Source organism: Alosa pseudoharengus, unplaced genomic scaffold (assembly GCF_046254945.1).
Source record: "Alosa pseudoharengus isolate Yale_2024_CS ecotype anadromous, Long Island Sound unplaced genomic scaffold, YU_APseudo_1.1 YU_APseudo_1.1_scf_13, whole genome shotgun sequence".
In the NCBI taxonomy this organism is placed as follows: Eukaryota; Metazoa; Chordata; class Actinopteri; order Clupeiformes; family Clupeidae; genus Alosa; species Alosa pseudoharengus.
This window is the reverse complement of record NW_027468598.1, coordinates 18,626,662-18,653,452: the sequence shown is the minus strand read 5'-3', so window position 1 is coordinate 18,653,452 and position 26,791 is coordinate 18,626,662. Positions and strand designations below refer to the sequence as shown.

At 46.0% G+C, this 26,791-nt stretch overlaps 1 protein-coding gene across 5 annotated transcripts in view; it reads right to left on the bottom strand.

Moving 5' to 3' along the window:
- Positions 1 to 3,048: 3,048 nt before the first annotated feature.
- stard13b (StAR related lipid transfer domain containing 13b) overlaps positions 3,049 to 26,791 on the bottom strand; it is an 83,947-nt gene continuing 60,204 nt past the window's right edge. For 4 of the 5 annotated variants that reach the window (XM_076282375.1, XM_076282377.1, XM_076282376.1 and 1 more), the window contains 13 exons: positions 16,296 to 16,367; positions 14,583 to 14,664; positions 11,555 to 11,618; positions 8,969 to 10,503; positions 8,511 to 8,681; positions 8,051 to 8,210; positions 7,530 to 7,728; positions 7,156 to 7,369; positions 6,199 to 6,313; positions 5,725 to 5,946; positions 5,136 to 5,353; positions 4,645 to 4,821; positions 3,049 to 4,066 (listed from right to left, as the gene is read on the bottom strand). In XM_076282375.1, coding sequence (XP_076138490.1) covers positions 3,949 to 4,066; positions 4,645 to 4,821; positions 5,136 to 5,353; positions 5,725 to 5,946; positions 6,199 to 6,313; positions 7,156 to 7,369; positions 7,530 to 7,728; positions 8,051 to 8,210; positions 8,511 to 8,681; positions 8,969 to 10,503; positions 11,555 to 11,618; positions 14,583 to 14,664; positions 16,296 to 16,367 — 3,347 coding nt within the window. In that variant the 3' untranslated portion in view covers positions 3,049 to 3,948. Of the gene's footprint in view, positions 4,067 to 4,644; positions 4,822 to 5,135; positions 5,354 to 5,724; positions 5,947 to 6,198; positions 6,314 to 7,155; positions 7,370 to 7,529; positions 7,729 to 8,050; positions 8,211 to 8,510; positions 8,682 to 8,968; positions 10,504 to 11,554; positions 11,619 to 14,582; positions 14,665 to 16,295; positions 16,368 to 19,871; positions 20,041 to 26,791 lie in introns of those variants that run through there. The other variant, XM_076282378.1, reaches the window with a different exon arrangement.

Here is a 26,791-nt window from a genome sequence, read left to right as displayed (position 1 = left end):
ATGTCAAGTAATATTCTGAAAACGTGACATTTAACTTGGTTTCTTTTCCCTTTGAAAAGCAATTCATTTGAAATGCAATTCAAACAGCTATTATTTGGTTTTCAATTTCAGTCGACAGCTCCCTAAAATAACACACTTAGTGAAGTTCACACTATTTTTGTTTGAGCAACAAATGAAGAAATCAATGACCTTTTAAAACAAAGGGGTTCCAAACCTTCTTTTCCCATCTGCTGAGCTAAATCAACATTCCATTCTGGGCTCCTATTCTTAGCTTCTACATGGTGAAACAGCGCCCCTTGGTGGAAATCCTCTACCCACCTCTGCATGAAAAGTATAATGAAATACTGTATTTTCCTAGTAGTACTGTGTGGTTGCAATCACTGTAATTCCAGTGGGAAATATCAGCTGATGACTGATTACATGATTGATTAGCTATACTTATGGTTTTAGAATATGTAAGGGACAATGTATAGAACACCGGTAATTATCTGAAAATAAGTCCCGACAGGGCGAACAGGACCCCGACAAGGCACTGAGGGGACTTGCTTCGCCCTGAAGGGACTTATTTTCCCGATAATGACTGGCATTCCATACATTATATCTAACATATTCTAGCCATAAGTATAGCTAATCAGTCATGTATTCAGTCATCAGCTATGGACATTTCTCATTATGGTTTGCATTTGTATCTAAAAATGTGTTTGTTATCTATGTGCCCATGCTCTAGCCTAGAAAAATCCAAACTTATTCACAAAGTGAATAGTCTGGTGACTCTCGATTGGGAAACGTTTCTAACACTTGCATTGCGATGGGCACTAACTTTAAAATCATTGGTCCAGCCTTACCAATCATATTGATAAGAGATTCCTAACATTACTTCCTACATCACCTACACTTTACAAACTGACAATAAACAGCATCAACAGTCAGGAAACAATGTATGTGGGTCTACCTTTGCTGTAAATACATTTCTGCATTTTTCCTGCATTGTTTTGCAGGTGTTGCTGCTTCTGTTTATCACAATAAGTTTTGATTTCGTCTTCCCCTCTCATCGCTGATTGGCCTGACATTTTGTCTTGTCTAAGGGAAACGGTTATGAACTATGGTGTTCCAGACTAAATCAACCTAAAAAAAGATCTAGGTGGGCGGGGTCATTCTACCCATGCTCTATCTAATGGCCAAAATATTTATTTATTTATTTATTTATTTATTTATTTATTTTCAAAATATTCCAAACCATGATTGAAAGCCTGGTGAGATTAAACACGAGTCTGTGCATCACTTTAAATAAGTGGCCTTGGTGCTGGAGTTCATAGCTCTGGCTGGAAATGTAATTCATTTTCATTACTCTCAAGTGAAATGACAGGGTGGGCCTGGGATACCCTTAATCCGCATCTCCAGCCAGCCCCTTGAGGGGATTAGAGGGAGTTCAGGAATTGGAGTTGCTCAAATGCCAAGGTGGGGGCCAACACCATCGCAGCGCCGCTAAACCAGTGATTCATTCAGAAAGATTAGACTGGCACTGCCCCCCCCCTCCCTCCACTTGGCAAAATCAAAAAGTCATTCTGTCAGTGGGAAGCAGAGACTCCTCGATGTGTGTGTACCTATTTGTTTGTATGGGGATGTGTGTGTGTGTGTGTGTGTGTTACCTATATCTTCTCTTGGCATAAATTGTGGTGCTGAATAAAGAATTGAAATGAGCATCCATTTGTAATGTGTGTCTGTATGTGTGTGTGTGTGTGTGTGTGTGTGTGTGTGTGTGTGTGTGTGTGTGTGTGTGTGTGTGTGTATACACTGTGTGTATGTATGTGTACACGTGTGTGTGTGTGTATGGGTGTGTGTTTTCTTAAAAACCACTGTCAGCCTTTGCCAGTTAACTCCTTTCATTGTGAAAGAAATTCTATAGTCTGCCCTATTAATCCCTTGAAGAGCTTAAATATTTCAATTAGAAGTCCCCTGAGCCTGTCCTTTTCACTGCGACGCACACTGGGAGCCTTTTCTCATCCGAGCTCCGTCACTCCATTCATCCACGGCTGACGCTCAAATACCTCCGTCGAGTCTCATTTCAACTTCTTTAAGCATTCAGCATCAAATCGCATTACCAGGCTAATCTTACGGTGAGGGATTTTTTTGCGTCAGTGCCACACACACACACTCTCACTGCCCAGGATATCGCTAATTAGATGTGTGTGTGTGATTTGCAAAATGCAAGCTCTTTTCATTGTGACTCATCTTCTCTTCATCTTCCCTGATTATAGATATTAACTTGCGAGAGGACAGGTTGGTCTTTGCTTAAGTCCCCAGGGGAGGGATTTTGCGCTGTGATCAGTGATGAGGCTTTTATCTGTAACCTTGGGAGCATCTGACTGAATCCAGATCAGATGAGCTGGTGCTGCAGTCTTATGACTAAGAGGCTGTGAGGCAGAGGGGGGACCAGGAGGATGGACAGGCATATTTTTTGTTGTCCTCTTGTGACAGGGAAGCTACACCAGGCACATAACTGAAGCATTCCGTTCGCATAGCGTCTGCTGCAATCAGCTTTCATCACTATAATCAATGGAACTGGCTACACCAGACGTTGATAGTGGCGTGTACATTCAAAATAATTTGAACCTGTCTTCTAAAAATATTTTTACGCCAGGTAGGGAGCGCTTCAGTTGTGGACCCAGTGTAGCCTCCCTGTAAGTTTTCGATTGGATATGAAAGTTCTGCTTTGTGCTCAAAGGCCATTGATGCAGATACACCTATGGTTCTGTGTTCAAACAAGGGTTTTGAGTGGTCAGTATAAAGTTACACTTATCAAAGACAGTCCTGCAGTCTTCACATTTCTGTACTATATGTGATGCACACACTAACATACATATGCTTTTGTAGTAAAATTACTCCATTTTAATGTATCATTATAGTTAATGAATTATTACAGTAATTACTATTATTTGGTTCAGACTTTTTGATGGAGGAGAAATTAATGCCAATTTGTTTATGACATCATGTTTGTGTTCCTCTCCAATGCTGTGCAATGTGTAAATGAATCCAACATCTATCATAATCAGTCAATCATTTACTGCAGTTTTTAATAGTTTAATTAAAAAACACGCTTTCCACCTCATTTCCTAAACGCAGCCCAGTACTACAAGATCAGGTTTGGCAAAAGCTAAACCCATGTCATTTTCCTTTCAATCTTTAAACATCATGGGTTTACAATAAAATAAAATAACATTCCAACAATATTTAAAGTAAAACCAGCTTACAAATCAGTAATGCTTTGTACCATACAAGTCAGGATGATATCAATGCAAAAGAAGAGATATCAATACATAGTCAATACATGGGAAAATATATCTACATATTCATAAGAAAACAATCTACATATTCACGGGTATATATCTACAGTATATACATCTTGTACAGAATGTATGTAGATATACACACAGAGATATACAGTATATATATATATATATACAGGCATGTGCACAAACGCCGTATACTCTGACATATTATATAGTTTTGTCTTTAATATGAATAACATACACTCGCTTCCCAGAAGCTTTTAAGAGCTTTTAAATGTCCTATACATTGTATAAGAGCATCATTTCAGAAATAATTACATTACATATTATTATTATTATTATAGATCAAATAATTACATATTATAATAATATACAACAGAGTGAACATCATGCAGTACCACTGACGTAGAGAGACATTGGCAGGATGTTGAGGCTCCTTTGTGGATATAATGTAGTGTCCAGCACCAGAGAGACTGACGTCTCACTTTTTTATCACTGTGCAAGCATGAAACTAAGGCTCAAAATGGGCCCATATGGGTTTCTAAGAGCAATTAGGTATCTGAACTGTGCAACAGCCTTCCTGTATGCATTCATTCATCGAGGACGTCTAAATTTAAAATATTGGAGTTTATGGTTTCATGTGTTGTGCTGGGACAATCTAGATCTTGGTCTCGGGGCCGTCTGCGCTGATTGGTTGGAAGGAGTTGCGGATGCGGGCGGCCTCAGCGGCACACAGGTGCCCGAAGGCCTTGTTGTACCACTCCGGAGTCCTCCCTCTGCAAGAGCACACAGGAGAGGTCAGCACATTCTAATGCCCAGAAACAGAAACAATGGTCTAACAAGTAAGTATCATTATAGCCCTTGTAAATTAGCATTACATTACATTACATTTTGCTGACACTTCGTAACCAAAGCGACTTACAAAAAAGGGAAACAATCAAGGTACAGTGTGACAAAGACAAGTTCGTCCAGCAATAAGTACTACTTCCTTAGACTCAAATGTCAGTTCTAGTCAGGTGGTAAGTCTTAGATTTGGCATGTCTAGTTGTTTGTAGTGCTAGAAGAGGAGGTACTCTCTGATGAGCTGGCACGGCATTAGCTATACACACTATGATACTGTACATCAGATAACTGTTTTTAGTTTGTCTATGTATACTGTATCTGTCTCTATCAAATAAACTCCAATAAATAACAGTATCTTTCATTTTCATTGCATCATACATTTTCGAGGTAAAACGTCTGATAACGAAAAGCTGTTCACAAACGATTTTTTATGTACATTCAAATCTAAACACTGTGAATATTGGAGGTGTGAAAAGGTGAACATAGGGACAGAAGGTTATGATCTACGTACTTGAGGTCCACTCTGCAGATATGCGTGAGCCTGGACTTGCCCGACCCACAAGGCTCTAGCAGGTAATTGGACTCAAGCACCACGGCTCGCACCATTCCTAGCATGGGGCAGTCCTCGTGCTCCACAGAGACGGACACTAGAGAACACGTGCCTTTGGGCAGGTCAGTCCTCCAGGACCTATGAAGAACAGGAATTTAAAAAGTAAAAAGTCAGCTTCTTACTTACAAACTAAGATTTTTGTTGTATACGTGTACAAAGTAGTACTTGTCTTTTTGTGTATTAGGTATCACTAAAAGAGCTACTTTTGAAAATGGGACCATTTTATGATCTGTAATCTTCAACAACAAATTGGGATAACTCTTAAGCTGCATGCTGAATGTGGCATATCAATGAATGGTCTCCATTATAGTGACTAGCACTAGCTGTACTTTAGAGGCTTTATAGTGAGCCTGGACCATGACGTTTCATTTCTTTGCCTCCTCTTGTCTCACCTGAGCACCACAAAGTCTCTGCTGGGGTGCGGGGGCATGCGGTTGAGGACATACTGGTAGACCTCGGTCTGCTTGTCCAGCGTCTCGCGGATCTTCCACTGGAGCAGGTCCACGTCCCACAGGTGGCGCTCTCGCAGCACGCGGTTCAGCACCACCGACGGAGGGGCCTCCACCTCCACGGACACACGCCACTGTCGCAGAGGGTTCCCATCCCCCACCTAACACCACACACACACACACATACACACACACACATTTTGCTTTACTAAGACAGGAGGTGATTCAAGTGTCATGATTTAAAACTTATGAGTGAGTCTGACATTCCAAGCTCTATATAAACACATCCTTCTTGGGACGGTAGGATATCTTGGTGCTGCCAAAGCAATAACAGTCAAAAGAAAAATAGAGTGATGGCAATAAATCTCCAGTAATGTTTTCTCTCACCAACACCCAAACCAACAAACACCCTCTCCGTCATTCAGTCATGTTCCCCCTCTCCCTCCTTCCCTCCCTCCCATCCTCACTTTTCTACCTCTTCCTCTGTATGTATCTATCTACCCAGGAGTCCGCAGGCCGTTTCCACACTGACCTTCTTGTAGTGGAGCTCGGTGTTGTCTGCGCTGGAGCAGGAGACCCAGCCCTTGGCCTTCTCGCGAGTCTCCTTCAGGAGGCCCTGCAGCCGGAGCTCCATGTGGGTCTGGTAGGAGCCGTCGTCCTCCTCCAGGGACTTGAACATCTCCTCCATGGTGGGAGCGTGAAGGTCCGCCTCCACGTATGAGTTGCGAGACTGTGTCACCATCTCATGGGGAATCTGTACACACACACACACACACATGTAAAGTCTATATGAGTGCTGCAGGGTAACAAAGCTATTGCACGATGAAGCAGCAATAGCCAGCCTGGCCCAAAGTTATTTTTAACTGAGTGAGGCAGAGCGCAACCTAAATTGATGGACTCTTTCTCTTGCCAAAGAATTTATCAAACAACACTTTCCGTAAGTAGAAACACTGTCCAGATGTAGGGTCCCTTTATTTTGCCTTCTCTCCCTGTCTCTGTGCCTTACCTCAAAGAGCCGGTTGCACTCCATGATCATGTGAGCCAGGCCTTGAGTGGCCGCCAGGTTCTCATTCAGGTCCTTCTGGTCCGGGCGTCCAGTGGAGTACTTCTTTTGCATGGCCCTGAGGGGGAAACAAGAGGAAGGGGCTTTATACCGGAGTTTCTTATCAGGACAGGAATTCTTAGCAGAGAGGGACTTTCATTTTTGTGAGATTTCTCACACCTACATCTCTCTCTCTCTCTCTCTCTCTCTCTCTCTCTCTCTCTCTCTCCCTCTCTCTCTGTCTCTCTCTCTATCTCTCTGTCTATCTGATTGAGTCCATCACTTCATATTTCTCTCTTTCTTTTCTCTCTCTTTTACGCTCCTACACCTAAACCGTTCTCCTTGAAGTATGGGAGCCGGGGGTTTAATTGGATAAGTATAGAGGTTAGTTTGTTTGTACACAGCATGATCCCATAAAAGGCCAGGTTTTTAAAGAGTACCTTCACAGAAGAGGACCTTGTTAAAAGTAACTGGGAGAGAAAACATTCTCTCCCCCCCTCGGGAACTTCTGAGCCAGTCCTTCTGGTGTCTGTCTGAGCGTGTGTTTTATTTGGCTTCTTTTTTTTTACTGGGGGAGCTCATGATACATGAGTCCTTATCAGATTCAAAGGCCAGGCTGTTTATTGAGTTACCTGCTAAAGTGATTTTTCTTTCATTTTATTTTCCCTTCAGATGGTAGATAAGAGTGGTAAGGATGTCACTGGGAAATTCTGTGGTTTTGCTTTGAAATGAAGCTTTAAAAACCTACCTGCTTGACACAGTAGCATTTGTGTGTGTGTGTGTGTGTGTGTGTTTTGGCATGTACATGCATATTGCTTTTGTTCATTGTTTTGTGGTGTATTTCTGTATTTGTTTGTTCCCTGTGTGTGTGTGTGTGTGTGAGACAGAGAGAGAGAGAGAGAGAGAGAGAGCTTTACATACCTGGGCGATAGATTGTCTTTCTTCAGGATGTTGAGGTGGAAGAGCGAAGGGGCCAAGCACACAGCGATGTTCATGGGGGTCATTTGGTTCTCCTCCACTGAGGAAGTGACATCACTCAGGAAGCAGAGCAGCGTCTGTAGCACCTCACGGTTCTCGTCCGACATGAGCATGATGGCCGCTTGCACCGCCTGCAAGCGCTGGTCTTTGGGCACATCTACAGAGAGCGAGGGAGAAGCAGAAAATGAAAGATAGCGAGAGAGAGAGAGAGAGAGAGAGAGAGAGAGGAGGAGGAAAGGGGGATCATGAGTATAAGAGAACCAATAATTCAAAGCCAAATAACTGTGTTGGCTAGATGAGGTCTTATGTTTTCTTACATTGGTAGATATGGAGGAAAGTCTCTCCAAGTTTGCTTGTGAGCAGTGGCTCAGGAAGGTCTCTGAAGAACTGTTTGACCATGTCCGCCACGTCATAGGCAGACTGGTCCTCATAGTTCACATCATCCGGGGAGTTCTCGTTCATCTGCCTCAGCGCCTGAATGCGAGACTTCACCCCCGACTTACGGAACAGACCCACCTGGAAACACACAGCACATCAAAATCAACGCTACATTTCTTTAAAAGCCTGCAATCACTCACATATCAAACCTTCAATATCAATAAACTGCCAAGGATTATGAAAAGGATAGGTAAGCTATACTCTAGAAGACAGACTTGCCTGGCCATTACTGGCCATTATGAAAAGACACAGGACAGATTGGTCACCTGGTTGAGACAGTCGGCCCTGAGGTAGCTGTAGGCCATAAATATATTGTGGCTGTAGGCGGGCAAACTGTTCTAGAATCTGATACAAATTCTAGAACATTTAGCTATAGGTTCCGGCTGAATGCGGGACTGACCTGGTCCAGACACTGGCTCCTGAGGTAGCGCAGGGCCTGCTGGAGGCTGAGGGGCAGTGGCTGACCGGTCCTTTGCACATGCACAATTAGAGGCACCCCAAACACATTCTTGTCCTTGTAGTCAGGAACCTTCATCCTCTTCATGAACTTTGGCACTGACCTGAGAGACAAAAACACAGGATCAGATCAGTCCACTAATGAGACATTACACCACCCACAAATGGACTATGGTGCATATATATATATATATATATATGTATGTGTGTGTGTGTGTGTGTGTGTGTGTGTGTATGTGTAATATTATCATATACCTCAAAATATCACTCATAATCATATGTATAAATCTGGTAGGCATAGTGGTCTCACTGGTAGGCATTTGTTTATACACGAGTATTGTATTGTACTGGAATTGCATTCAGAAGTACATGTTCAATCTAAACGGTTAGTTTGTGCTTCTTACCAGGTCCAGCCATGCTTGTTTGACAGGGAGTACTTCTCCATGATGGCTGTCAGCCGCAGGAGAGAGAACTTCTGCAGCAGACACATCTGGCCTCCTGATTGGTTGGTGATCTGCAGGGAGGCCATCGAATGGCTCAGGCGATTGGATATCTGAAAGCTGGGCCATCGTAGCCTAAAGGGAGGTGGAGAAAAGGTTCGGATAAATGGTCAGCATGTCAGGGTGTACTTTAACAGCTGTTAATCAGTGATACAGTAACGCAAGCAGACATTCACCGGAGGGATTTGTTTTGCTCATGCTTAATGTATCAGTCTTAATTAAAACACACTGGATTCTATTGATCCCTTCACTGTGTATTGATGCACTTATCGAGCCATCTGGCACTAACAGTCTTTTAAGTGGTCCACCTGGGTACAGTCTAGCTGAGGTTTACACACAGAATCGTTTGCAGTGATTCTCACCGGTTAGGTCTCGTGAGCGATGCCCCAACCCCAGAGTCTCTCCGCTCCCTCATGCCCCCGGATTCCGTCTCATTCAGGGACACGCCATCGCGGTCCCCGTCGCTGGGCGTCGTCTGCCCCTCCAGCACCGAGTTGGCCTCAAAGTCCAGCGTGATCTGGCTGGAGGACTGCAGGTCCGGTGTCTTATCCTCACCCTCGCCCTCGGCCTCGGCCCCCTCTCCGTCCTCTCCCTGACACCTGTCGCGATCGCCCACCACTTCCCCGCCGGGCAACACATTTTTGGTCCAGTGGTCGACGATCTGCTGGAGTCCGCTGACGTGCTGCAGGATGTCGTCCAGGTGCGGGAACAGGTCCTCCTCCTTCTCCATGTCCATGAGGTCGCCCGTACTGGCGTACAGGTGCGAGCCGGGCACGTTGTCGTACACGCTGATGCGGCTCCCGCGTGTGCAGCACTGGGTGGCGGGCCGCGACTCCCGGAGGCTGGGTAGCCGCTGTGGCGGGAGCACCTCTGGGCTGGCCCTGCCCAGGGAGTGCCAGTCGCCGCCAGCCACGTTGTGGAGGCTCGAGGTGGTAGTGGTGGTGGTGGTGGGCGAGAGGCTCTCGATGGAGAGCGCCTTGGGAAAGGTGCCCGGCTTGTGGTCCTTGGGGATGTGCACCACCAGGTCCTCGTAGGAGCGGAACTCGTTGCGGCGGTTGTGCTCCACCAGAGCATCCACGGCATCCTCCAGGTACATGCCACTCCGCCTGCCGTCCGGCACCGCCCGGCCGCCGCCGACGCCGCCACTGTCGTCGCCATGGCGATGGGGCCGCCGCTCCTTCATGCTGGGCGTGCTCACCGCGCTGCCGCTGGACTGGCTGCTGCTGCCCTCGCTGCTGGACGGGCACGGGACGATCGTCAGAATCGGGATGCGGGGGGCCAAATCCGGACCCCTGCCCGCGTCCCCGTTCACTATCTCCACACACCTCAGTGTTCGTAGTGTCTTTGGCTCCTGCTGTAAAACTGGGCCGCTGATTATCGGAGGCCTGCGGGCCCTGCCGGAGTTGCCCCCACGCGACCGTAGGTTTTCCATACGCCGTACAAAGTCCTTCACCCTCGCTCGCTTGCCCCCTTTGCCCGGCAGGGAGCCGTAGCCCTGGCCAGCGTCGGCCGGTAGGGCCATGCCGTGCGGGAGCGCCAGCGACGTGGGGTCCGGCATGATAGCGGCCGAGTCCGAGCACGTGCGCCGCGAGCTGTCCGAGTCCTCGGCGCCGCTATGCGTGCCCCGTCTGTGGTGGTGGTGGTGACCGCTGTGGCCACTGCTCTCACTGTGCACTGACGACACCTCGGGCTCGCTGAGGTCCGTCAACACGCTCTCGCTGCTGGTGGTGGTGCGCAGGGCCAGGCCCAGTTCACCAGGCCCACCGCCGCCCCGCGGGCTCTCACCTGGACCCAGCAGACAGTCGATGTCCTGCAGTCTGGACCAACGACGGCTGCTATACTCAAATGTCCATTTGTCGCTGATGGCCACCAGGTCGTCCTCATCAGAGTCCTCGCACTGGGGGGAAAAACAACACCATTAGCATTTAAATCAGCCACCGACACCAAATACACGTCAACTTTGCACAAACACTCGGGACTCGCAAACTGATAAACCACAGGCCCAGGAAAATGTGATACGCCAGAACGGGAGACTCTTCTCAGACACATTCATCAATTCATAAAAGCTTTTCAGATTAAATTTACATTGAATTACACACGGCAGAAGCAATATCCCTGGCCCATTATGGCAGGGTTACATGAAGAATGCTCAATCTGCTGAGTGTCATTTGTAATGGGCTTTTCAGGGGGATATTTCCACAAAGTGGTTTCCCTTCAGCCACATCGGCCCAGACCCAGAGCAGCACAATTTATGTAATGGTGAGTTGTATTTTCAAGCTTTTATTACATTTACACGGTTTCGCAACAAAGGCCCTGAGTACCCTGGGGACATGGAGAGTCAACTAATATTACGCTTAGCTTGTAAAAGGTATTTTCTAGTGTGGTGACATAACAGGTGTGATATAACCTTCAAGATCAAGTTCAGACCAAACAACTACACAAGGGTAAAGGAAACAATGTATCCCAAAAGCTCTTCTATAGAAAGGCCACCAGACAACATTCCATAGAATAGGCAAGATGAATCAATTTGGACACAACAAAGGAGGACTCTACTCCATATCTGGGAATCTAGGTTATTGGGATAAAGGGGGGATTTATCTTTCTGAAGTAGAGCAAATCCCGGCCATAGAGTCCACAGAACATGTTAATAATATTGAATGTCACTTTTTCAATTTGTTTAAAAGCTAAAGAAAACAAAAAATGCCACAACAGTACTGATTCCTTTGAGAGTTATGTTTAATATCTTAAATTAGATTGTACACATTCAATTTTACTATATATATTAGATTTAAATATATTCTATAATATTATATTTATTATATTAGATTGCACATTTACATAATGCGCATGTTTCTGCCATTACCACACAGATACAGCAACACAGATACATCAACAAATGATAAAGGGGAACATACAGCTGAAAGAAAAAGTAAACACGCTTGACTTACTTTCTTCTTCGGTAGGTTCACGTCGAGTTTCATAGATGCGCACTTGTTTAATGTGTTGAGTCGCCTGGAGGGTGAGAAAGCACAGACACACGGATGATGAGAAACCAGCTTTGCCCCGAGACACTTCGCATTTGCATCCACCTCACAGGCTCCTTTTACCGAGTTACAAAAGGAAGATCCCCACGTTCCCCGAGGAGCAGAGAGCGAGCGGTAACCTGATTTAGCAACGTGGTGCGGTGGACTGGCAAAGGACTATCTCTTTCCACCGACTCAGCTCTGCTCAAGAGCTGATGAGGTTAAGGAGGCTAATTGACAGATCTGGAGTTTCTCATTGGACCTCGTGTCTAATTGGGGGAGGCTTGTGAGCACCGGCTTGCTGGGAGTCTGTAGAGCTGAGGTCTGTATGGCAGGAAAGTCGCTGGATCCCAGATGCAGCCAAATGGGGTCTGCTCCCCCCCCAGAGAATAGAACTAGTTCCTGAATCCTTTCTATTGTGATGACTGTAAAGTTCAGTCTACAAACACACTTCTATTTCACTGATCATTTTTCGGACACATTTTTCTAGAGCAGCATATCAGCACTATACAGGATTTTCGAGAGCACCACACAGGATCGATATGTGGGCCCTGATAACAGAGGCCATAATATTGACATTTCTCAGGCAAGTTCAGAGTTTTTGGAACATGCCCTTGAACATGCAAAAAAACAAAACATAGGTGAGCATGGCCTAATGGGGCCTCTGACCCAACACCCTGTAGCTGGCCCACCCTTTCATTTTGCTTAGCCAATTTAGCGTTAGCTCCAATTAAAACCCTCATGAAAGTTCTTACAGCAACAATGGGCTTTACAGCATTTCCAGTAAACAGTGAAAAAAAGAGCAGAGACAGAGAGTGAGGCACGCGAGGCGAGTCTTGGGTTTATGGCCCCACTCAGCCAGGAGATTGGAGGCCGGCATGGAGGCTCTGGCACCGAGGCCGCCATTAAAAAGCAGAAAATGGCGTGCCTTTTAAAGACGCCGAGCTGCAGACCGACGGCCGTCGGGCGGAGGGAAAAGATGACGAAATCCGCCCCCTCTCTCTATCCTGCGGCTGCTCGCATGCGATGGGGAGAGAGCCAGGCGTCATTGTTTGGTGGTGTGATAATGGACGCCTTTTTCTTTTAATGGCCACACAGACCCACTCTGGAGGCTGATGTCAAAACCTTGTGACGACAGCTGCCCTCAGATGTGGGCGAGATAACCAAGGGGGTTTTAAGCCCTGGATTTCAGCAGGGAGACTGAATGGCAAGCCCTCATTTGTAAACTGTAAGCTGGCTAGTTGAACTTTTTTGCCAATCTTGCTCCAAGGGGACCAACACACTGCAAATTTTCCACTACTCTGCTCAGCTAAATTGATTGTTTTGAAGAAGTCACCTCATCTTGATGATGTGTACAGTACATATCTGATTAGTCATTATAATTAGTCGTTTTAATTATAAGATCACTCAGGTGTGTCTTAGCAATAACAGATGGACTAGACAAGCAGTACTGTCATCCCTACAGAGCCGGATTAGGAGCCACTAGGTTGAATCGCTGCTCTGACGTCTTCCTTCATGACAAAAACATCTGGGAGTCGAGTAAGCTCAAGGTAGAGAACATGCAATTAACCCCTGGTAACGTCATGGGATTGATTCCAGTGGAGCATGTATATAAATGCGTACTGTACGCTCCAACGTCCAGCCATAAATGTCTAAATGTAGTGCTTGTGATGGGTTACATCTGAGCAGGATATTGATGTGAATTTGTACAGCACCAAAACTAGCAGCAGTTGAGAGTTGGGGTGGGGGGGGGGTATAAGGGTTGAGTCACACCCAGAGAATCATCATTAGGATCCAGCACATGACACCAGTTAGCGGTGCTAAGGAAAGGGTGGCTACTGTGGGTTTAGGCTGAGGTGAATCGCCATTCAGGCACTGTGAGAAGTCATGCTGCAGGACGGGACGAACGCCGCAGTCTCTGCCACTGCAGCACCAGAGAACGAGCCTAGAATTTAGAGGAGTTGCTTCAGGAGGGGAGTGTTGGGAGTCACAGTATATTGAGTTGTGTAAAGCAACAGTAACCCCCTTCCCCACAGAGCCCTAACCAACACTCATACCCCCCCCCCCTTTCTTCTCCAACCAGGCAGTCTCCATGGCGACCTCAGTGACTGTGCTGGTTTCATCTTAATTTCCGTGTGTTTACTCAAGCTCAAGCTGGGGTATAGGGCGGGGAGAACACACACACACACACACACACACACACACACACACCATTTGGCTGACAGTGGAATAGAAAAAAAAAGTCAGTATATTTAGAAATATAAAACACTTCAGACGATACGTCAGCTCTCTCCCCTCCAGTCATAATAACATGAGAAATACACCAACAGGGCTTTCAACGAGCTTAATTATGTCTACATGCGTAACAATATGCAGCGAAAGGTCAGAAACCCTCAAATGAACAAAGGCATGGCGTGGCGTGCTACGTCTGACAAAAGAGAAAGGTCTAGCAGTCTACCTAAGCCAGTCTGTTGTATTTCAGCTACGCTAATCCGATAACTCAGTGACATTTATGAAGGTCTACTCAGGCACACTAGCGGGGATAAGTGTAATTCATGTTGTTTATCTGCGGAGATCACCACCACTGCCACTCAAATGGCAGAGAGCCTTTATCCCCTGGGCCCCAAGTCATAAGTACTGTTTGGAGTCACCTTTCACCTGACTATAGGCTACACTCAATCTTCACATCTGATACACTAGGCAGAGAACATACAGATTCACAAAAGAGTAAATAACTGGATAACCCGATATACTCAATGTATAAAAGTTGATACTATTTTGATACACTTCTTAAATGACACAACACAACATAACATGATACCAATTCAAATAACCTGAACTCAATTCACTATTCTAAACAAAAGTTTATTCTAAACAAAAGTATAGAATTGCTAAGACAAAGCAAAGCAGACATGTTATAGTATTGGTTTACATTATGATCTACAATCCTTACCGACAGAGGGGCTCCACCAGGTCTTTGTCTAGAAAATCGTGGTCTTTCTTCACAGGAGAGATGTCAATGGGAAACTGAGAATCTGAAAAAAGAAACCTACAGGTTAGCAACAGCATTCCTTATTGTATATCCCCCTAGCATCTCAAAAGATCACATTCATGATAAACAAGAGCGCACAGGGATTGCGTTTTTGTTAATGCCCTCCCCGCTATTTTCACTGCTCAATGGTCCGAGCCCTTAATGTCCAAAAAAGCAAGGGGGGTGATGGGCGGGGGGGCATTGCCTGGCTTTTGAGATACCCTAAATAACATTCTTTCCAGAGCGATAGTCAAGGCCAGGGAAGCGTCCGGCTTGTTTTCGGCCGGGTAGATGTTAATGAGCAGAGACAGAGTTTGCCCCCCGAAGCAAGCTGAACTCAGGCCTGTGCGGGCTGAAGCAGCCATTACGTCTTGCCAGGAGAATGGCTCCTGCTCTTATGTAACACGGCTTGGTGACTAAATCCAGACCAGGCTGAAAAACTAGCATTCCTCTGCATTTGTATGGGGCAATTAGCTTCGGTAGTGGAGCAGTGCGCCATTTCAGAGGGCCCCCCCCCCCCCCCCCCCCCGTGCCTCTAAGTGAAAATACAGACCCCAACAAAGCCTGGTTTGCATCAATCTGCCCCTGGAGCAGCAAAGCATTGAGCAACATCCCCGCAAAAATGGTTCAAACATGTGGCAAAGACAGTCAGTTCCTATAGCTCTGAAGATGTCAAAAGTGACAAATTATAGGTGCATGATGTCTGGAACTTGTGGAAACTCTAACCTATACTGAAGCCATTGCTTACATTTGGCAGGGGGAATTCCACATGTGCACATTTGTAAAACAGGGACCAAATGAAAGAAAAGAGTAATGTTTTCCTGGGCAACGGCAACCGTCCAATGGGCTTATCAAAAGAGAGAAAGCTGCTGAGAGAACGTTTCTCTCTCATCTAAATACCTCTCCGGCCGGCTGAAGGGAAATTCACGATACCCTCACACCTACTACTCCGCAGCTGGCCAGAGAACTGTCAAGCCCTTTTCTGTGGGAGAGGCTGTTCTTGTCAGCAGCAACGATGCAGTGTTTTTCTCCCATGACCTCAATCTTTTTAGTGGAGGACATGTTTTTGCAGTTACTCTAAACCTGGAACTGTCCAGACCGAGGCTCTCAAGCCAATACTCTCCGTTCTGCAGCGTTATGTGAGTTATACAAGGAGCTATGCTGAACTGACCCGGGGAAAAAAACCTGGGAAAATCTTACAGTTAAACATACAGCATCTTTACATACGGTAGATGTAGGGATAACATGAGCGTCTTTAGGGTGCAATGTTGAGGGCCAGAGAACCCTTTGTCAATGATGCTGTGAATAAAATCTAAACTGTTCATCCTGTATGTGTAATTGTTCCAACAAAATCCCTCACTGGCAACTCTGAATATTCCGAGATAACGTTTTCACAGTGTAGGTGGATATGCCAATCTCTCCAACCACTTGAGTCACCCGTCCAAGCCCATGCCAAGAACAGGCATTACAGTAAACCCACAGTTTTCTTTACGTCAATCCACTGTTTGATGTTCCTGAAACTCCGATCACCACAAAGTCGTACGGAAATAACCTCCTAGGCTGGCGTGTGGACTACTGCTGGGCGTGATATCAGTGCTGTGGCTGGCAAACTGGTCGTGGGTGTCTTGGCATTACCTTCAAAGAGCTGGGCGTACTGCGGGAATCCTGCTGCCCGGAGCCAATCACAGGCTTCTTTTGCTTCAATCTCTGCAAAACAGAAAGGTCAGAGGGCATTTAGATGGACAGAAAGGTCAGAGGACATTTAGAACCTCATTCGTCAAAAAAAACATATGTGAGTAAGAGTAACAACTCCTGCTTAAACTGGATGATATGACTCGAAATGCACAGTGCAGGATATCGTCAAAAACACCCTGCTAACACAGTACACAGTAGAACAGACTCTCTCTCTCTCTCTCTCTCTCTCTCTCTCTCTCTCTCTCTCTCTCTCTCTCTCTCACACACACACACACAGACACACACACACACACATAAAACAAAAACACATCAGAGAGATCCCACAGACCTTACTCTACCAGCAACGACTTTCCCACCAGAGCAGCGGGGACATATTTTGGCCAAGTAAATACTTCAGTCCAGGGCTTTATCAACACAGCCCAGCTCAGAGAGAACATCGCTGGCAATGCCTGTCCCTCCTCAGGAGGCTTGTCATCCTCTCCATTTGAGAATATGCTTTAGTGTTTGGGGAGGGGGGAAGCTGTAGACACAGTGTTATGTAAGTGGGTCTGTTTTTCTTTACTGTGCTTCCATTCCCCCTCCAAAGAACTCTTACAAGCAGACCGGCCCATTGGTCATGATGAGAACCTGGACGTAAAGCCTCCTATATCCTTGGCGATCTATCCGTAAGCCTCAAAGACTGATAATAGCTGGGGAACACACGGTCCTCGCGTGCAGGGGGAGATTCAATACGTGCCCCCGCACATCCCAAACTGTTTTTCCCTCTGAGCCCATGGTGTGTAAACAGTACGTTTTGGGGGGTTTAATAATGCTTTGGACATTGTCAAAACATCAGAACATTATATGAATCCCTGTGGAATAAAGTTGGATTCATACTTATAAACTGAAGTTTAAAGTAAACTCTAGGGTTTAATATAAACTCTAATAACCCTTACGTAACATTTACAAAATGTAATTGGCAGGAGTTAAAAAACAATTAATACAGACAATAATGTTCATAGGCACAGGAGTTCAGTTTGGTTTTCACTATATCTATCTACACCTATGTTGATGTGGTGTGATAAGTAATGTAATGTGTATACTGGTACTGCACTTTTTCATAAATGCATATGACTAGATGTACAACAGAGAGTAGTGTACTTTTTCATAAATGCATATGTTAAGATCACAAGAGATTTCTCTGGAAATGTCAATCAGACTGATATTATCGAGACGGCTTGGACATCTTGAAAGTAAATGTGTGAAGGCTTGAAGTCTCCCTCACAGCTGCCCAACTAAAGATCACAGCTGCAGCTGACCTCTGTCTTTGACTTGGGTCACACAGCTAACCTCCCGGTCTTCCAGGCATGACCTTTACCAGCTCCAAATCCCCCCCCCCCCCCCCCAATGATTTCAGGGACAAGACAGGAAATGGAATTTAGGCTGAAGCTATGGTCAACAGGGAACAGTAAAAGGTGTCAGTCAAAAACTGACTGCCAGGCAGATCGTCTAAACCAAAGACTTATTCACACGGTACACAGATGCCAACAACCTACCGATTGTCCATTAAAATTAATGTTCTAGTCTGAATGTTCTTCCAGAAATTGCTCTAAGGTGGATGTATACCTATCTTTCCACAGGACCCAGAGTCAAAGTCTAAGGAAAGCCATGTCCAAACAAAAGCAGAAGAAACATTAATGAGCTAAGGCATTCATTAACAATCTTTAATGCCCGCTTCTGTATAGATGAGCAAGAACACATCACCTAAATGACAACAGAAGATGTCACCATGACTGGTTTACTTTAACTCACCTTTTAAGAAAAAAAGAATCTCACTGGTGTTCTCACTGAGTACAACCGACTTTAGTTCAACTCTATCCTTCTCTCCAACTGTATTCCTCGAAAGAAGATGTGGATGTGTGGATGTTACACCAGGTGAAATGAATGAAATCGGAGAGAGCGTGAAGTTTAAATGAGGGACACAAAGGCACTCCCACATCATCACCCCCCTCCCCTAACACCCCCAACCCCCCACCAACACACACACACACACACACACACACACACACACACACACACACACACACACACACACACACACACACACACACGCTACGCTCTACTCTACAGAGAGGGACAGTCAACATGAATGAAAGTCACGGCAAAACCGCAGCCTATCAGCGAGCACCAGAACAGGCAGTACAGTACAGTGTGGTCCGGTCTCACACTGGCTCTCTCCCATTCACTGCCATTCATCACTTGTGACATGACAATCATGTCCCCATTCAGCTGGCAGCTGTGGTGACAGGTAAGCGGTCTCTCGCAAGAAACCTCATCTGCCCTCCACCCCGACAGCCCGTGTCAGCCGGACTTTTGTTCCCACGTTTGGACCCCCAGGCGATAATTTCGCTCTCCCAAAGCCACAAACACACGGGTTGCCATCACGACCTCATTCACCGTGGCAAACAAACACATATCAAAGTTCTCTAATAGCCCAATGCTGATTGTTGACTTCCCAACACAGTGGAGAACTTCAATAACAACTGGCAGGAGGAGGAGGAGGGGAAAGGGCAGTTCTATAGGAGCCCAGTGGGAGAGGTCAGTCTGAGGTAACGGATGCTCCCCTGGCTCACCCAGCCCTGGCACTCCTGTGGGCTGTCTGAGAGGACGGGCATTGTGTCGGGGCACAGACAGTGAAGACCTGACCAGCTTTCCTCACCCCCCTCCACTACCAGGTGGGACCTGCGCTACAGTAGCACAACAGGAAACACGACCTGGGAATTCCACTGTACTCGGCATTCCGCGTAACACAATATGGAGACATTCTGTACAGTTTCCTTTTTTTTCATCCCCCCTTTTTTCTCTCTCTCTCTCTCTCTCTCTCTCTTTCTCTCCTTCTCTCTCTGGGAATCTCGGAGTTGAAAGACACTGTAGACATGGTGCCAGGTGTGGGGTGGGGGGTGGGTGGGGGGGACACTAAACAGCCCATGGGGACAGAGGTTTCACTGGAGTCGCACGCAGGGTAACTGGGCACCCGCGGACAATGGCCAAGAAACAGAGTACTGCCATGGGGACAATGTCACGGAATACCAGTGGCGGTACGCTAAAAAAGATCCAAAAGGTGACACCTTCCGCCCCATTCAAACACCAACTCTTATGTAACTTACAGAAAAGAACATTCCGGTATGGAATGTAAAGAGTATTTAAATGTGTTGGTCCCAAGAGAGCAGAGTTGACAAACTTGCAACAGGAATTCAGACAATAATAAAAGCCTCACATCCCCTCAAAACCCCACATCACCCACTGACCAACAGATCAACGATAGCCAACCTCAATACACAACAGCAGCACTGTATAACTCAATCACAAAGCAAATACTCAAACAATGTCAAGAGCACCAGGCCAACAAATCAGTATTTCTAAGGATGCCCATCTATGGAGATGTGAGGTTAAGGGAATAATGTTTACTTCTCTTTCTTTTGCTGTAGAAATGGAGGAGATAAACGAAGAGGTAAGTGGTAGCGGGTGTGTACTCACTGGAGATCTTCATCCTAAAGCCATGGGGAGAGCTGGACATATGGACTCAGAGAGTCCGAGCGCAGTCCAGGCACAGCAGCATCCTCTTTCCCACGGCACAACGCATTCCAGACGCTACTGACGAGGCCCTGCTGCTGCTCACTACAACTGTTGCCTACTCGGCAAGATCTTTCTCCTCTCCTCTTCTTTCCTCCCTCCCTCTCTCTCTCTCTCTTTCTCTCTCTCTCGATCACACACACACAGACTTGCTCCCACCTCTTAATTCTTCCCCTCTTTCATCATCTATCCTTCACAGACACACGTACACAAGCTCGTTCTTCCTCATATCTCCCCTCCCCATCTTTTTTTCCATCCTCATGACCCCCTAATACCCCCCCCCCCCCCTCCCCCACCGCCTCCTCCTCCTTCCTCTACCTCAGTCAGCCTTCACTCTCCCCTCCCCCTACTGCTACTCCCTCTCCCCTCTGTTCCCCGAACCTATTACGACTCTTTCCTACCGCTCACAACACATTTTTTGGCAGTGCCCTCGACAAACTGAGGCCAAGGGGCATAGTCTGACAGGATGCTTGCAACACGGGACTTTCTTACCCTGTCTCTTTCTCTTTCTCGTTTGTTCTGTATCTCTCTCTCTCTCTCTCTCTCTCTCTGCCTATCTCTGTCTTCCCTTTTCCACAGACACATTCAAACATTCCCATGACATCATTCAATCACTCTGACAACGGATTCATGTAAGTGCATCTATTTATACCACTGCTGTCCAGGAAGACTTGCTCTGGTCATCAGGGGAAAACACAGAGCGCTAATAAACAGGGAAGGCGGATATTGTCCAGTGCTTCAAACACACTATCCACTGTCTGATCCCCCCCCCCCCCCATGGAACTGTTTATTTACTGTCCAGCAGAAAGAGAGTCTTGTGTTTGGAGTAGCTGGAATGGGAGGCCGAGTTAATCTCCAAATCACCCCTCTCAACACACATACACAAAACCTAAAAGATTTGCTATGGCACGGGACCTTGAGGTTGTGCACAGGGAGGAAAGAGGTCCATATTTGGGAATGCAGAGGGTATCTGCGTGGCATCTCCTGAATGACTATTAGAAGCCCTGACTGCTGGAGAGTGGGGTTGTACTGGGGGGGAAGGGTGGGGGGGGGGGGTATACAGTACGCTAGCGATGACAGAGAGCTTGGGCAACCACTGGCTGTGAGTCAGGCCAACAGACTGCTCGCACAGACGCAATCGTCCCTCAACCACCCACCCACCCAGCCAGTCACCCACAGACCAACGTCAGTCTGCCCACAGACACACTAGCCCAGAGGGTATCAGCTGGATGAGGTGGCCATCACTACTGAGGAGGGGGGGGGGGGAGTTGTACAGACTGAGGATCTCCTAACACACACACACACACACACACACACACACACACACACACACACACACACACACACACACAGCGAGAGGACCAAACCACAAACCAAATAACATGGGTAAAACAACGTTCCCAGTTGTTTTACAAGTGCCTGCTGGGTATTTCCAGGGAACAATTGTTTGCCATTTTTGGAGAACACAAGTGTGTGGTATTTTTTTTATTTATATTTTTGCTGTTTAAAATGGAACATAGATAAACTATAACATAAATACACTGAATGTGTTCTGTATTTCCCAATAGCTGCATGTATCATCAATGACAGTGTTATGTTTATTGTCTATAATACATTTTATAACCAAAGCTTCAGTCCCACCAATGTGGGATAAAGTGTAATCACCCTTGGCAGATTTGGGTCATAAAAAAGCAATAATAATTCGGTCCTTATTACACAACATTAAATCCAGACTTAATAGCAGAGCTCCAAAAGTTTTTTTTATATACCTGTTGGTCTCTTGCAGATTCCCACCAATTCCCACAGTAAAACAGAGCACTTAGGCAACTCAGCCATGTGTTTGCATATCACGTTTCAAAATAAGGGGCGAATGACGCGAGCGAGCAGACTCCACAAACCCACTCATCATTCTTCACCTCTGAAGCTTACGAGAGCTCCAGTAATATGGCTTTGCGTCTGGAGGAGAGCAAAGAACAACAATTCTGCCATTAACAGGAAACGGCTTGGAGGCAACATCGTGTAGCTCACGTGACTTAAGCCACCCCCCCCCCCCCACACACACACACACACACACACAACACAAACATACTGTACATACTAAACATAAATACACTCTAAACTACTGTACATACTAAACATAAACACACTCTTTCATTCTTTCATTTTAGCATTCATTTGATGTGATCCTTTCTTCTTCTTCTCTCACGCATGAACATACCCAGACATGCAAACACTTTTGAATGAAGTTTATGCATTTTCCTCTCTCGCTCTCCCTCTCACTCCTCCAACACACACACACACACACACACACACACACACACAAGCAGAGTGAATAAACCAGACGCTCTTGGAGGGGTTTGGATAGTCGAGTTCATGTACACCAGCTCCCGCTTCTTCTTGGGAAAGCACCTTGAGGCCCTGACGCATCATTTCTCAGACTCCCTCGCTCCTCCCCCACTCCCTCGGGCAGTCAGGTCTCTCTCTCTCACACACACACACACACACACACACACACACACACACACACACACACACACACACACAGACCTCCTCTCTCCCCTCTTACACTCCCAGACAAGGTGACCAGGTCACTGCTGTCTTTACAGTAAAACAGCATGCTCCAGACCTAACCTAACCAAACCCGATTTCCCCCCTCACACGTTCTTCCTAATACGTCGAAATACCTGAGCATCACACACCCCAAAAACATTTATTGCTGTCTGGAGTAGTTCAGAATAGCCGTGCACGGTGGGATATGAGAAACATTTCCCGAAACACCAACTCATGATGCATTAACTGGCATCTTACACAAGTCTGAAGAGTGATCAATGTTCTGTTTAAAGGCTTCATCATATCATTCATCTCTATCAGAGTCCAATATCGGAGCATTTCTTGCCAGGAGGACATTGTCTATATTCTCATTATAGGGCTACCGGTATGTATTGATGATGCTATACATACCTGGTTCATCTTTTAAACTAGTTTCTGTCATACACCACAAACCACACATTATCAGTCTACCCTATAGCCTCAATATCCATATGCAAAAATACAATGAAATCCACTCATTTTTGTTTAGATGCACACTAATAACTTGTACTCCATTCATTTGTTGTCCATTCCTTTGCTAAATCTAACCTGTGACTGACTTCACACAGAGAACTCATAACACACATTCACAGGTTTCTGAACGACACGACCCAGGTTGAGCTGATAAGGAGCTCTAAGAATGACACCCCCCCTCCCCCACCCCCCATACCTCAGGTCACCCCGTGTGTGTGTCGTGGGAACATTGAGCACTTTAATTAACTTGGGCTGACCCGGCAGGTACTGGCATCCTGAGCACAATGCTCAGGGGCGTGCACCCCGCCACCAGAGGCATGCTGGGGATTATCTCCCAGTCTCCGCAGCGTGGCGTTCCCCAACGCTTCATGGCGGGATGCTCAAGCAGGAAAGCCGGGAACGCTAGCTGGGGGAAAAAGGCTTTTCCCAGTAAATGAAACGCAAGCATGTCATGTGACTTACTGACACAGTTTGGTATGACCTTGTCTAAACCACTTGATGGGATAGAAATATGTGATAGCAAATACCAAAGTCTATTTTTGGTCATCGGACGGAGGTCGAAAACAAAGAAGTAGATAAAAGACGCACACACACACACACACACATGCACACACACACGCACACACAAACAAGCTCTCACACACGCACACACACACACACACACCACACACACACACATACACACACACACACATACACACGCACACACACACACACACACACACACACACACACACACACACACACACACACACACACACATACACACACACACACACACACACACACACACACACACATACACATACACACACACACACACAGACACACACAGACAGAACCTGTCACCAACTCCACAGCTGAGCAGGGACTATGGCTACAAATTTAGGCAGTGCTATTGGGGGAGAGGGGGTGTTGCTAGGCACCCGCTGCAACTTTCCCATAATACAAAGGTGAGGGGGGGGAAACTGAGGCCAGGAGGAGAGCACGACTGGGCTTTGGGCTTTGTGGTGGCTGGCAGAGGGTGGTGGGATCCCCACTCCAGCCCACAGATCCACAGCCATCAAACAGCTTAGACCACGAAAGACCGACCCCTTAACTCGATTTTAATGTGCTCTCTCAAATAAGCAGACCCCAGTGACTTCTTCAGCTCCTCACCCGTTAACAGAATCGGGTTTGTGATGATCAGAAGCTCTTTACAGAAACTTACAGGTGGACAACCACTTTTAAGCCATGATGAACTTTTTGGTCAATTAGTTGAGAGCAGACAACATTTTCTTTTTCGAAAGAACCAGATTTGAATCTTGAATTTCCCCTGGGGATCAATAAAGTATCTATCTATCTATCTATCTAGATGGAGACCTTGTTTGGTTTCAAATAGTGCGATAAGAGCCTTAAGTGGCCTCTGGGTACTCAGAGACACTGCTAACATCAGTACCGGTCTAGAGCGTTTCTGTTCCATCCAGTTCACCTCTAATAATCAGTCATCATTCACCATCACAAAAGCTGTCACAAAGCAGCTTACCTTAGTTCAAAACCAAATACTGAGTTATAATATAAGGAAACAGCTAAAGTAATCTCAATTAAGAATGACCTTTGCATCTCTTGTTTGCAAGCACAAGACAGAAGGCTTACACTGAACCTCTGGGGCATGTATGGTATAGTCATACAGTATACATACATACACTGTATGTCTATACCATATCACATATCATATCACATTCAAGCCTTTAAGCACCCATTGTAGCCGTTACAATAACACTGACCTCTGGCTCTGATTCACTTCATCCTGGGTCGTGGGTGAGAGTTGAGGAATGTTCTAGGTCAGGCTTACCACACACGTCTGTCACAGACAAGTCTTCAGAGGAGAAAGACTCGCATTTCACTGTCCACAATGAGGCCACGTTGGACATTTTTGTCGTTTCTTTTTGAGGGGGGGAATGTCGAGTATTTGTTTGAATGACCCTTCGTTCCTTCCCCTTACCCAATGAAGTCCAAGTCGCACATCAAAGTGAGACTGAGAGGCCCCCGATGGGAGCTTATTGATTCTGTGGGCAAATAACAGGAGGGAGAGAACTACACGGTCGCAGTCGCTGACCACTACAGAGGCCCACAGGGGTCAGATGTCAGTCCTACTGTTTTTTCTCCTCTAAAGATTTTGTGTTGAATTTAAACAAGCGCGTGCAGCTGTAGTAACAACTGCCACTCCGCGCCAAGTGACACCCGAGAGGGCCGAAGCTTTCATCTCCAAGGGTAACCAAGGCCCTCGAGCCTTTCTCCTGAGCTAACATACGCTAACATACAAATGCACAAACAAACTCACACACTACGCCCCACACATGTATAAGCAATCATGCGCGTGAACACACACAAATGTGTGTATTCACTCAGATATAAACATGCCTATCAGCTTCAATAAATACACCAAAAAATATGTGAATTGTTTGGTCCCAAAATACTAAATCTCATTAAAAAGTCATGTTATGTTGTGTATTTCAGGTAATATCAATAAAAGTACAGTTGTGTTGTTTTCATTGTAAAGATGTAAATATAAAGATAGTAAAGATAAATCAAATAACAATAACCAAATTAAAGTTCCACTGAAATTATTTGGAAAATAAAAATGAACAACATGATTTAAGAAAATTCACCAAAATAGAGGAACGTTTGGAACCAAACTCTTCATGTACACAGACATACAAAAATACACAAACACCACTTGCAAAGGTGACAGACCGAGCACAAAAAGAGAGCAAGAAAAAGAAAAAAAGAGAAATGCTTGGCAACTGAAATGATGTACGGTTATGTCTTCCATACAGTATACACAACTAAAAATGTGCCCCACATCATGTCGCCTACATTATGTTGCCTTCAAACAGCCTGCTGTGCTTAACGGAATATGCTGCAGACAGACACCACCACATTCCATCACAGAGGCATTTACAGCCTTGATGCTTTATCTGGAAAAACTCTCCTCCAAAACACATTTCCATGTTGTAAATAATTGCATGATCCAAACTGTGGAAAAATCCCTTCAAGTTGTTTTTAATGGAACCCTTCACTATTGAAATCTTAAACAGGTCTTCTGGAATAAATAAGTGCATACATGTATTTGTTTGTGTATGTGTGTGTGTGTGTATTTGGAAGGAAGGGGGAACAGTGAGATTCTGGGACACTCAGGAGACCACAGGCACTCAAAAACAGCCATTCGTTTAAGGATTCACACGTTCGGCCGTGCAATGTGAAAGTAAGATGGCACATTTGAGCCCGTTCTTGTGGCTTGCCGGGGGCCAAACAGGGATTCCCACATCAACCCTTTCTGGGTCTTAACAGCCCAAACCACCAGCCTCTCGAGTTTCACCCCCATGCTCATTATGGATGTTCACACTCAGCTCCAGGGAAGGGGCGACCCCAGAGGCCACAGCCTGCTCCACCCCCGGGGCTGAAACCCAGGATGTCTGACAATCAAATCAATCCAGGCAAGTATGTTAAGAGAGAGAGAGAGAGAGAGCGAGAGAGAGAGCGCGAGAGAGGGAATAAAAACCTGACGGCTCCGCTCCCATACACCCTTACAGCCTGGTTTGAGGGTGTCTGAAAGATTGTTCAACGGCTCACCTGGAAACCATTGAGTGCCAATGGGAGATGATTGACTTGTGTAGTGCACACACACTTAATGGTGCGTCCGTTTCTGATCTGTTTGAGTGTGTGTGTGTGTGCATGTATGTATGTCTGTGTATGTGTGTGTGTGTGTGTGTGGGGGG